The 12,533-nt window shown below is 43.2% G+C and overlaps 1 protein-coding gene across 2 annotated transcripts in view; it reads right to left on the bottom strand.

Annotated features, from left to right (window-relative positions):
• Window positions 1–11,507, bottom strand: part of RNF43 (ring finger protein 43) — a 71,184-nt gene extending 59,677 nt beyond the window's left edge. Inside the window, exon 1 of one of the 2 annotated variants that reach the window (XM_056558555.1) lies at window positions 10,787–11,507. In XM_056558555.1, coding sequence (XP_056414530.1) covers window positions 10,787–11,014 — 228 coding nt within the window. In that variant the 5' untranslated portion in view covers window positions 11,015–11,507. Of the gene's footprint in view, window positions 1–449; window positions 546–10,786 lie in introns of those variants that run through there. The other variant, XM_056558556.1, reaches the window with a different exon arrangement.
• Window positions 11,508–12,533: the final 1,026 nt, after the last annotated feature.

Below are 12,533 nucleotides of genomic sequence, written 5' to 3'. Positions count from 1 at the left end.
GGAATTGGCCAGAAGACGGAATGTAATGGGTTATTGATGAATATAGATAGACGGATATGAGCTAGATAGATAGATATGAGGTGCTCAGGAGATTACATTAGTGTCTAATAGAAGGGGGTGCCCCCCGTGATTGAGTGCCAGCCTGTTTTCAGAACGCCCACAAATGTTATCAATGTAAGCACGACCACCTCTCCATTTACACAGAGGGCACTTTATAAGGCTGGACAGAGGTTGGGGGGACTCCTTTCTGGAGATAGATGTGGGTCCTAGAATTGGCAAGGACACCTATCAGACATTTCATGCCCTGTGGATATTCCATAAATGAAGGTAAAGGGATTTTACTGCAAAGATAAATTGGTCTAAACTGATGCATTATATGAAATTAAACATATTTCTAATGTACAAGGAATTTTGAAACTGTCTGTTTAAGAGATATAAACGTACTAAACCTCCAAGGATCTGCTTTGTTTTGCTCCGTTGCCCTTGGTTACGGCCATTTTAGGGCATACACTGAGACGGTCGAGCATGCTCAGTTTAACTACATATTGCTCATAAATCTCTACTGTGTATGTAAGCAAGGGGGATTGTGGGAAAGTGTGTGCTCTGTTGCCTGGCAATTTCAGGGTCACAGTTCAGAGAGGAAACCAGGAAGTGATCAGATCAATGGAGGAGAAGCACAGCACAGGGATGCATTTTACCTGAAAACTGCACATTTGTGCTTATCTTTCTCTCGCTCTCTATAATAAATAAATATATATATATATATATATATATATATATATATATATATATATATATATACACATACATACACACACACACACACACACACACACACACACACACACACACACCCACACCGTAAATACTCGAGTATAAGCCTTCCGAAATATAACCCGAGGCCCCTAATTTCACCCCAATAACCCAGGAAAAGTTATTGACTCGAGTATAAGCCTAGGGTGGGAAATACATCATCCAGATCCTCGTCATCATCCAGACCCCCCCCCCTTCATCATCACCGCCTGTCAATTCCTTCTCAGTGCTGGGAGTTGTAGTTTTGAAACATCTGGAGGTCAAAAGGTTGAAGACCACTGCGGCCTTCGTCATCATCCAGACCCCCCTTTTGTTTTCTACTCACCTCCCCTCGGTGGGAAGGAAGGGTGAGCTGGTCCGGGCCGTCCATCTTTGACCATCTATGCTGCAGGGACCGTCCGGTGGGGAGGGTTAGTCGTTCCGGGCTGTCCATCTTCACCGGGAGGCCTGAGCGTCGTCGTCAAGGCAAGTCACTAGTCCGGGGCTGGCCCGGAGCAGAGAAGAGGGCCTCCAGGTGAAGATGGACAGCCCGGAACGACTAACCCTCCCCACCGGACGGTCCCTGCAGCACAGGAGGTCGAATATGGATGACCCGGACGAGCTCACCCTTCCTTCCCACCGAGGGGAGGTGAGTAGAAAACAAAAGGGGGGGGTCTGGATGATGACGAAGGCCGCAGTGGTCTTCAACCTGCAGACCTCCAAATGTTTCAAAACTACAACTCCCAGCATGCCCGGACAGCCGATGGGCAAGCTGGGAGTTGTAGTTTTGCAACATCTGGAGGTCCGCAGGTTGAAGACCGCTGAGAAGGGATTGACAGGCGGAGATGGGCGGCCGGGACCATCCCCTCGCAGCTAAAGCCAGGAACGTTTTTTGTTCACTCGAGTATAAGCCGAGGGGGGCTGAAAAACTCGGCTTATATGGTATATATGGAACACATTTTTTTGATTTTGCCAACTTTGCTTCATGGGAAAACTCCTCTAAGGAAAGATAACGTTCGCACACAACTTCATGGTATACACGAAAATATAAAATTATTGAAAGGGAAGAAAGGAGGCAATTGTGTGGCATGATAAAGCTGGTATTCAATGGGCAATTTTACTTTAGTAATCTGTATAATCAGTTATTCTGTGCCTCATTATAAGAATGATAGGATTACAGGGGGTTCTGCTGCTTATTACAGAATGGCGGAGAGGTCATGTGTATGGGATTCCAGGGAAACTATACTTACTGCATGTAAATGTACAGTATTGTTCTGACAGCCGAGGGGCTCAGGGAGCGAAGTGCTAGGAAATGTCTTAAAGGGGAACTTTAGTACATAAATACTTATTCCCTATCAACAGAATAGGGGATAAGTGTCTGACTGTGGGGGGTCCCTCAGCGGTTGGAGCCCCCCGCATCCTGTGGATAGGGGATAAGAACTTATGCATGTCTCATAAGACTTAAAAGGGGTACTCCGGTGAAAAACTTTTTTTTAATCAACTGGTGCCAGAAAGTTAAACAGATTTGTAAATTACTTCTATTAAAAAATCTTAATCCTTCCAGTACTTATTAGCTGCTGAATACTACAGAGGAAATTATTTTCTTTTTGGAACACAGAGCTCTCTGCTGACATTACGAACACAGTGCTCTCTGCTGACATCTCTGTTCATTTTAAGAACTGTCCAGAGTAGGAGAAATCCCCCTTAGAAAACATATGCTGCTCTGGTCAGTTCCTAAAAATGGACAGAGATGTCAGCAGAGAGCACTGTGCTCGTGATGTCAGCAGAGAGCACTGTGTTCCAAAAAGAAAAGAATTTCCGCTGTAGTATTCAGCAGATAATAAGTACTGGAAGGATTAAGATTTTTTAATAGAAGTAATTTACAAATCTGTTTAACTTTCTGGCACCAGTTGATTAAAATAAATAAAAATAAATACATTTTCCACTGGGGTACCCCTTTAACCCCTTAAGGACACATGACGTACTGGAACGTCATGTGTCCACTCCCGATCTATAACGCGGGGCCACGGCGTGGCCCCGCGTCATAGCGGGTCGGGCCCGGCCTCTAACAACGGCCGGGACCCGTGGCTAATAGCGCGCGGCATTGATCGCTGTGCCGCGCGCTATTAACCCTTTAGACGCGGCGTTCAAAGTTGAACGCCGCGTCTAAAGTGAAACCGAAAGCATGCCGGCTAGCTCAGTGGGCTGTTCGGGATAGCCGCGGTGAAATCGCGGCATCCCGAACAGCTGACAGGACAGCGGGAGGGCCCCTACCTGCCTCCTCGCTGTCCGATCGCCGAATGACTGCTCAGTGCCTGAGATCCAGGCATGAGCAGTCATGCGGCAGAATCATCGATCACTGGTTTCTTATGAGAAACCAGTGATCAATGTAAAAGATCAGTGTGTGCAGTGTTATAGGTCCCTATGGGACCTATAACACTGCAAAAAAAAAGTGCAAAAAAAAAGTGAATAAACATCATTTAACCCCTTCCCTATTAAAAGTTTGAATCACCCCCCTTTTCCCATAAAAGAAAAAACACAGTGTAAATAAAAATAAAAATAAACATAAATGGTATCGCCGCGTGCGGAAATGTCCGAATTATAAAAATATATCGTTAATTAAACCGCACGGTCAATGGCGTGCGCGCAAAAAAATTCCAAAGTCCAAAATAGTGCATTTTTGGTCACTTTTTATATCATGAAAAAATGAATAAAAAGCGATCAATAAGTCCTATCAATGCAAAAATGGTACCGTTAAAAACTTCAGATCACGGCGCAAAAAATGAGCCCTCATACCGCCCCATACACGGAAAAATAAAAAGTTATAGGGGTCAGAAGATGACAATTTTAAACGTATTAATTTTCCTGCATGTAGTTATGATTTTTTCCAGAAGTCCGACAAAATCAAACCTATATAAGTAGGGTATCATTTTAATCGTATGGACCTACAGAATACATATCAGGTGTCATTTTTACCGAAAAATGTACTACGTAGAAACGGAAGCCCCCAAAAGTTACAAAACAGCGTTTTTTTAAAAATTTTGTCGCACAATGATTTTTTTTCCCGCTTCACCATAGATTTTTGGGCAAAATGACTGACGTCATTACAAAGTAGAATTGGTGGCGCAAAAAATAAGCCATCATATGGATTTTTAGGTGTAAATTTGAAAGAGTTATGATTTTTTAAAGGCAAGGAGCAAAAAACGAAAATGCAAAAACGGAAAAACCTCCGGTCCTTAAGGGGTTAATGGATGTGAGCAGTATGTAGCCATCATGATCTAAATAGTCTCCAACATGTCCACCCTTGATTCGATACATCACAAATATATTTTATAATCCTGGATCAAAGGCACCTGATAAATGAGGGATTATCAAATAATCTGGATTATCTGGTCATTATAGTGAAGTATGCAACCTGTGGCTCTCCAGTTGTTGCAAAACTACAACTCCCAGGGCGTGCCAAAAGTTGTAGTTTTGAAACAGCTCAAGAGCCACAGGTTGCAGATCACTACACTAGACTGTAAGTAAATATAAAGAATTTGAAACCTTAAAGGGGTACTCCCCTGGAATTTTTATTTTATTTTCAATCAACTGATGCCAGAAAGTTAAACAGATTTGTAAATTACTACTATTTAAAAATCTTAATCCTTCCAGTACTCATGAGCTTCTGTATGCTCCAGAGGAAGTTCTTTTCTTTTTGAATTTCCTTTCTGTCTGACCACAGTGCTCTCTGCTGACACCTCTGTCCATTTTAGGAACTGTCCGGAGCAGGATAGGTTTGCTATGGGGATTTGCTCCTACTCTGGACAGTTCCTAAAATGGACAGACGTGTCAGTAAAGAGCACTGTGGTCAGACACAAAGGAAACTCAAAAAGAAAAGAACTTCCTCTGGAGCATACAGAAGCTCATGAGTACTGGAAGGATTAAAAGGAGTAGTCCGGCGCGCACTTTTTTCATTTTATCCCATCCGGGCTGCAAAATAAAAGAAAACACACTTTCTCTTACCTGCGAACGAGCCCCCGGAGCTCCGGTACACTCCGGTACAGGTGTTCGGTCACCGGGCTGTATTCTTCTTACTTCCCGTTAGCCCGGCACGTCACACGGAGCTTCAGCCTATCACCGACCGCAGCGATGTCCCACCTCGGCCAGTGATAGGCTGAAGCTCTGTGTGACGTGCCGGGCTAACAGGAAGTAAGAAGAATACAGCCGGGGACCGAACACCTGTACCGGAGCTCCGGGGGAGCCTAGGCAGGTAAGAGAAAGTGTGTTTTCTTTTATTTTGCAGCCCGGACGGGATAAAATGAAAAAAGTGCTCGCCGGAGTACTCCTTTAAGATTTTTTTTAAATAGAAGTCATTTACAAATCTGTGTAACTTTCTGGCACCAGTTGATTTAAAAAAAAATTTTTTTTCCAGTGGAGTACCCCTTTAAAGGTCTATTCACACGGCAGAATTTCTGCTTATGGAATTCCGCCTTAAATTAAAGCCCATAGACCTCTATGGGATTCCGCACTGCCATTCACACTTCTGAATTTCCGCATGCGGAAATTCAGAAGTGTGAATGGGAGTGCGGAATCCCATAGAGGTCTATGGGCTTTAAAAGGGTACTCCGGTGGAAAACTTTTAATTTTTTTTTTTTTTTTATCAACTGGTGCCAGAAAGTTAAACAGATTTGTAAGTTAGGGTGGGTTCACACCACGATTTTGCTAAATGGTTTCGGCATACGGTTTCATTAAAAAAAAAACATATGCAACCGTACAGAAAACCATGTCCATAGACTTCCCATTCAAAACCGTATGCACCATAATGTATACGGTTGTCTCCGTTTTTCAAACCATATGGATTTTAACTTTTTTTCTGGACAGAAAACTGTGGCCTACCATGGTTTTTGGTCTGGGTGAACAACCGTATAAGTTTTTTTTTTTTTACATGGGAGTCAATGGGAACCGTACAGAACTGTATATGCGTACGGTTCCATCCAGTTTTCACCATATAGTTTTTGACTTTGCACAGTTTTTTTTCTTGGAATTTCAAACAAGTGAAACTTTATTCATAATGGAGTGAAAAGTTCAAAACGTATACTTTTTTTTTCTCTTAAAAAACTCATGCAACCGGACATCATTTTTCAAACCGTATGCAGATAAAACTTTGTGCACGCGTTTTGATACAGTTTAGTCAGGGTTTGAGGAACCCGGTTTTTTATTTATTTATTTTTATCTAAAACCTGATACAGGAATTGTATTGCAAAAACGTGGTGTAAACCCTGCCTTTTTGATAAATCTACCCCCACAGGAAGTATATATTTTTTTTCTGTAGGGGTAACAGGTTGTAGAAGAGTCTTAGGGTCTATTCACATGACAGAATTTCCGCTGGCGGAATTCCGCCTCAAATTAAAGGGGTACTCCGGTTGAAACCTTTTTTTTTTTTTGACAGAAAGTTAAACAGATTTGTAAATTACTTCTATTAAAAAATCTTAATCGTTCCAGTACTTATTAGCTGCTGAATCCTACAGAGGAAATTCTTTTTCTTTTTGGAACACAGTGCTCTCTGCTGACAGCAGAGAGCTCTGTGTTCCAAAAAGAAAATAATCTCCTCTGTAGTATTCAGCAACTAATAAGTACTGGAAGGATTAAGATTTTAATAGAAGTAATTTACAAATCTGTTTAACTTTCTGTCAAAAAAAAAAAAAGGTTTCAACCGGAGTACCCCTTTAATTTGAGGCGGAATTCCGCCAGCGGAAATTCTGTCATGTGAATAGACCCTAAGACTCTTCTACAACCTGTTACCCCTACAGAAAAAAAATATATACTTCCTGTGGGGGGTAGATTTATCAAAACCTGTCCAGAGCAAAAGTTGCCCAGTTGCCCATAGCAACCAATCAGCTCGCTTCTTTCATTTTTAACAAGACCTCTTCAAAATGAAAGAAGTGATCGGATTGGTTGCTATGGGCAACTGGGCGACTTTTCCTTTGCATAGGTTTTGATAAATCACCCCCCCCCCCCCCGTCCACAACGAGACTCCGTATATATACTCATATTATATATATATATATATACACACACACACACACACACACACACACACATCTTTACTGGCTTCGTAGATTCTTAATATATGTTTGCTGTCAGTAAATGGAAATCATTTGTTTAACATGATGTCTCTTTAGTCTTTTGCACCTGGTTTTGTGAAAAGAAATTATATCGTAGTTCTGTTCTGGGAAAATACAGCATACGGAGCCAATAGACCTAGAACTTTTGAGATGCTTTGTATTGGGGTCTGTATTTATAGCTTGGTCAGTATCCTAGTGGAGCGGTCTGACTGGCTGTAGAGTGACCGAAATCTGTCCATCGTACGACAAGTATAAGATGTTTAAAGGTGCGCTCACACGTGCAGATTTTCTGCTGCAGATTTGCTTCAGCAGATTTTGCTGCCCATTAAAGTCAATGGGGCCAGAAAAATCCGGGGCAGTAGATCTGCAGCAATAATACGCACGTGTGAACGTACCCTTAGGCTTCTTTCACACTACAAAATGACTCCGTTTCAAAGATCCGTACGAAGTTCCGTCTGAAAATCAGCAGTTACAAAATCCTATACGGCAGTTAGAAAATCCCAATACTGTATAGTCTATGGCAGTGGTCTTCAACCTGCGGACCTCCAGATGTTGCAAAACTACAACTCCCAGCATGCCCGGACAGCCAACGGCTGTCCGGGCATGCTGGGAGTTGTAGTTTTGCAACATCTGGAGGTCCGCAGGTTGAAGACCACTGGTCTATTTTTCTAAAAAGCCATTTTAACCCGTTATTAGAGATGAGCGAATTTACAGTAAATTCGATTCGTCACGAACTTCTCGGCTCAGCAGTTGCTGACTTTTCCTGCATAAATTAGTTCAGCTTTCAGGTGCTCCGGTGGGCTGGAAAAGGTGGATACAGTCCTAGAAGACTCTTTCCTAGGAATGTATCCACCTTTTCCAGCCCACCGGAGCACCTGAAGGCTGAACTAATTTACGCAGGAAAAGTCATCAACTGCCGAGCCGAGAAGTTCGTGACGAATCGAATTTACTGTAAGTTCGCTCATCTCTACCCGTTATTAATAACAGGTTAAAGCGGCTATTAGAAAAATCCCATAGACTATAATGTATAGGATTTTGTAACTGCCGTTTTACAGCCGATTTTCAGCCGGAACTTTGTACGAATCTTTAAAACGGAGTCATTTTGTAGTGTGAAAGGGGCCTTAGGTTAGACGTACGGTTTTGGGGCCACTTCAGAGAATGAATGTATTTCATCACATTATACAGAAGAGTTGCATCTTAAGAAATGTACTAATACGCTCTTGAAGTTGGCTGCAGGTGTGAAGTATATAGCGTGAATGTTACAAAGATACACGAGTACAGCAGCTGTATGCTACAACCATACTGCAACAGAAACGGGTAAGGGTGCGTTCACACGGCCGTCTGTGCCCATTTAGGTTCCGTTGTTTCTGCTTGTAAACTGATTACAAACGGTTGTAAAATAATCCCATTGATGTCAATGGGATTATTTTACAATCCTTTAACATCCGCTTGCACCCGTCTGCGCTCATTTCCGTTTTTTTTGTTTTTGTTTTTTTTTACGGGAGAAAAGACTGTGCATGCAGTATTTTTTCTCCCGTCAAAAAATAAAACAAATAAAAAATAAAAAAAAAATTTTTAAAAAGGAAGAAAAAACAGATACAGTAAATTTAACATTGAAGTCTATGGAAACTGATGAGCCTTTAATGTCATCCGTTTACATCCGTTTTTTGATCCGTTTTGTTTTTTCTGAGCATGTTCAGAAGTAAAAATGTATTTTGGTTTATTAACTGAACAATAATGGATACAAACGGATAACATCCGTTTGCATCCGTTATTGTTCGTTTAAAAAAAAAAAAGTCCGGGGCGGGTCTAGACGGCCGTGTGAACGCAGCCTTACAAATGAAAAATATATATGTATATCCTCCTGCAAATGATGAATTTGCCCAATGACTACATAGGTGGGATATGACTTTATAACTACCGCCTGACTTCTAATCTGGTGTAGTATAAGGCTGCTTTCACACTATAAAATTCATCCGTTTTAAAGATCCGTTTGATGTTCCGTTATGAAAACCCTGAAAATCGTCCATTAAACGTCCGTTAGAAAATCCCATTATAGTCTATGGGATTTTTACATCATCAGTTTTAATCTGTTTTAGTCCGTTAATAATAACGGATGTTATTTTGTGACGGAAGATAGTAACGGGAGAAATAGTATAGAGATGAGCGAACTTACATTACAGTAAATTTGATTCGTCACGAACTTCTCGGCTCGGCAGTTGATGACTTTCCTGCATAAATTAGTTCAGCTTTCCGGTGCTCCGGTGGGCTGGAAAAGGTGGATACAGTCCTAGGAAAGAGTCTCCTAGGACTGTATCCACCTTTTCCAGCCAACAGGAGCACCGGAAAGCTGAACTAAAAGTCAGCAACCGCCGAGCCGAGAAATTCGTGACGAATCGAATTTACTGTAAGTTCGCTCATCTCTAAAATAGTGCATGCACTATTTCTTCCGTTCATTCTCCCGTCACAAAATAACGTCCGTTATTCATAACTGACTATAACGGATTAAAACGGATAATGTAAAAATCCCATAGACTATAATGGGATTTTCTAACGGACGTTTAATGGCCGATTTTCAGGGTTTTCATAACGGAACATCAGACGGATCTTTAAAACGGATGAATTGTATAGTGTGAAAGCAGCCTGACATTTAGAGTTGTATATACTACACACTAGTACTATAGTCAATATTGTGAATATAACTTTATATACATATACAGGGTTTAATAAATATGGAGGATAAACATAAGACTCCGGGCTCGTCCAGCCCATCTACATGGGTAGGATATAAACTTTCTAAAAAAGAAAAAAGGAGATAGATTTGTGTTTTTGCTGAGGATTTTCTAGAGTGGATCCAATAGTGGCAGAAGAAGTCCCTCATTCATTGACAGCAAGCAGACATCTTAATGGTGAAGAATTAATTCAAATCAGGTTGACTGTATGACTAGAGTACATGACTATATATATATATATATATATATATATATATATATATATATATACACACACACACAACGAACAATACACGCCAGCATCGTTTCCATTCATAAAGGCGCCATGACATGACATCATGAATGGAACCCAACAAATCCTAATGGATCCCATAATGCCAAACAGCTCTCTTTACTTTTAAATGACCAGAACCCAACAGACAGTAAATTACGCCAGTGTAAACAGAGGCTAAAAGTCAATTTGATTTGCCTGTTCAGTCATAGGACCCGAAAAATGAAAATGACCGAGCACCAGATCAATTATGTGTCAGAGACCAGTGGTGCCCAATAAAGCCCAATGACTTGTAATGGTGTCCTGGTTCTGATCTATGATGGAGACACCAACATAGATGTAAACATGCAGCACTGGCACGGATTATACGGCGCTGTATGAAGGTCACCATTACCTGGCACACTGTAACGCCTTCTCCTCCGCGTGGTGATAATGTTCGCAGTGTGCCATACATGTGCTGATGGGTAATGATCAATTTAATGTCTTCGGTGCCAATCGTACAGATAAGATCACATTATCTTTCTAAGGATTCGCTAATGACATTGCCTATAATGGTCACTGCCGTCTGTATATGGCGGTGGATCGTCAGCATGATTGCCCAGGTTGGCACCATAAACCCCCAACATCCGTGGATAACAGTGAAGTGACCTAAATGGCCCCACGGGCAGCGTGCAATGCTTCCCACCTTCTGGGTGAAGACGGTATTTAGGTGGTTACTTTCATGTTATTTTTGGAGATTACCTAGTTATTAGCCAGCCCGGGTTCTCACCTCCGACAACACACACCACAACCGTGCCCACACCACCTTGCTGACATACATGTAAGAACATGCGGGCACTGGCACTGCCAGGCCCCATTACATGAGAAGGCCAGGTCACACTCACCTGAAACAACCTTCCCTCGGCAGGGCCCACATCTGCCACTTTGGCGAATACCCCCTCCACGGTGAAGTTTGGGCTCTCCATCCTCAGTGGGTACACCTTGACCAGGGCTTTCTGCTTGTGTTCCAGCTCAGTGAGTGCCAGCCTCGCCTGAAGAGTCACCAGAAGCAGCAGCCAGAGGGATGCCAGCTGCAGCCGGGCTCTAGTCATACTGCAGCCAGCAGCAGGCATCCATATCCAGTCCCGGGAACCCTGCGTGCCAGCAGTGCCAGCCGCTACCCCCAGGGCAGGGGCCCCCCATCCATGGCCTGGGCTGTCACGTAATCCTCAGTAGCAGCGGCTCCTCACAGCACAGTCACTTCCATTCATTGGAGTCTACAGGCACCAGGGCGGCTCAGCCTTGTCCATGCCCCGCAGCATCCCCGCAGCAGCAGCGTGGTGGACAGCGAGCCCGGCGCAGTGCCCTCCTCCTTCCGCACAGGTAGATGAGGCCGTGTGTAGCCGGGCAGTGCCCCCTCCTCCCGGTCACTGTACACAGCACAGGCCTCCGCTGGCTGCACTCACATCACCCGCCTCTGGGCGTCCTGGGCACAACTTCTCCGGCCGGCTGAACACTGCACTGAGGACGCGGCTTCCCCGGATACTGAGCTCCCTCCCCGGGGACTGAGGAGCCGCTGCTGCTGCTGCTGCTGTGCTCCTACCTGCTGACACAAAGTGAGGGTGGAGCAGCTGCAGGCGATCCCCTCCCCCCGCTGGAGAATGTGGTTCTGCTGGCTCCCAGACTCCCTCTGCAGCCCGCCCGACAGATGGCAGCTCCCTGCCCGCCGTCAGGCACCGCGTTTTTGTGTCCTTACACTGTATCCGTTACAGTCCGTTTAATTTTGCTGTATGCAAAAACGTGGTCAACCATGCTATTGTGTACGCCAAAGACCCTGCATTCGTTAACCCCTTAGGAACTCAGCCCATTTTCACCATAAATGGGCTCTGTCAGATATGAAAACTTTTGATATGTTGTAAGGCTTACAAACCCAATAGGTTTTACAATTGCTTTCAGTAGAACATTTTCAGTATTTCATATTGAAAAAGCCAGTCAAACAACTGCCCCCCCTGCCTGCTTGGACACATACTAGTCCTGCTGTGTCCATGCATCATGGACACACTTCCTTGATTGACAGCTGTGAGTGCAGGGCTCACAGCTGGAGGAAAAATCCTCCCACTGTCAGCTTGTGTCCCGCTACTGTCAGTGAGGACAAGCTGGGAGTTGTAGTTTTGCTAATGCTAGGGGAGATGTGAGCAGACAGCATACTGAGGGAGGGGGCGGAGACCTGCACAGCGAGGCCACACCCCCTCCCTTTGAGAGGAATTCAGACTAGTGAGCTAAATTAAAAGTGTAATGAATTGTTTTTTATAAAAGTGCATTTAAAATTAGATGTATATGGACAGGATTAGGTACTGAATGATATATTTTGAAAAAATGTTTTTTGTTGTTGCATCTGACGGATACGCTTTAGGACGCAGCCCTTTTTTGCCATTCTGACCACTGTCACTTTATGCATTAATAACTCTGGGATGCTTTTACCTTTTATTCTGATTCTGAGATAGTTTTTTCGTGAAATATTCTACTTTATGTTAGTGGTAAATTTTCGTCGTTACTTGCATCATTTCTTGGAGAAAAATCCCAAAATGTCATGAAAATTTAGCATTTTTCTAACTTTGAAGATCTCTGCTTATAAGGAAAATTGACATCCCA

Source organism: Hyla sarda, chromosome 2, assembly GCF_029499605.1.
Source record: "Hyla sarda isolate aHylSar1 chromosome 2, aHylSar1.hap1, whole genome shotgun sequence".
Taxonomy (NCBI): Eukaryota; Metazoa; Chordata; class Amphibia; order Anura; family Hylidae; genus Hyla; species Hyla sarda.
The sequence above is the reverse complement of the archived record's forward strand: the minus strand, read 5'-3'. Positions and strand labels throughout refer to the sequence as shown.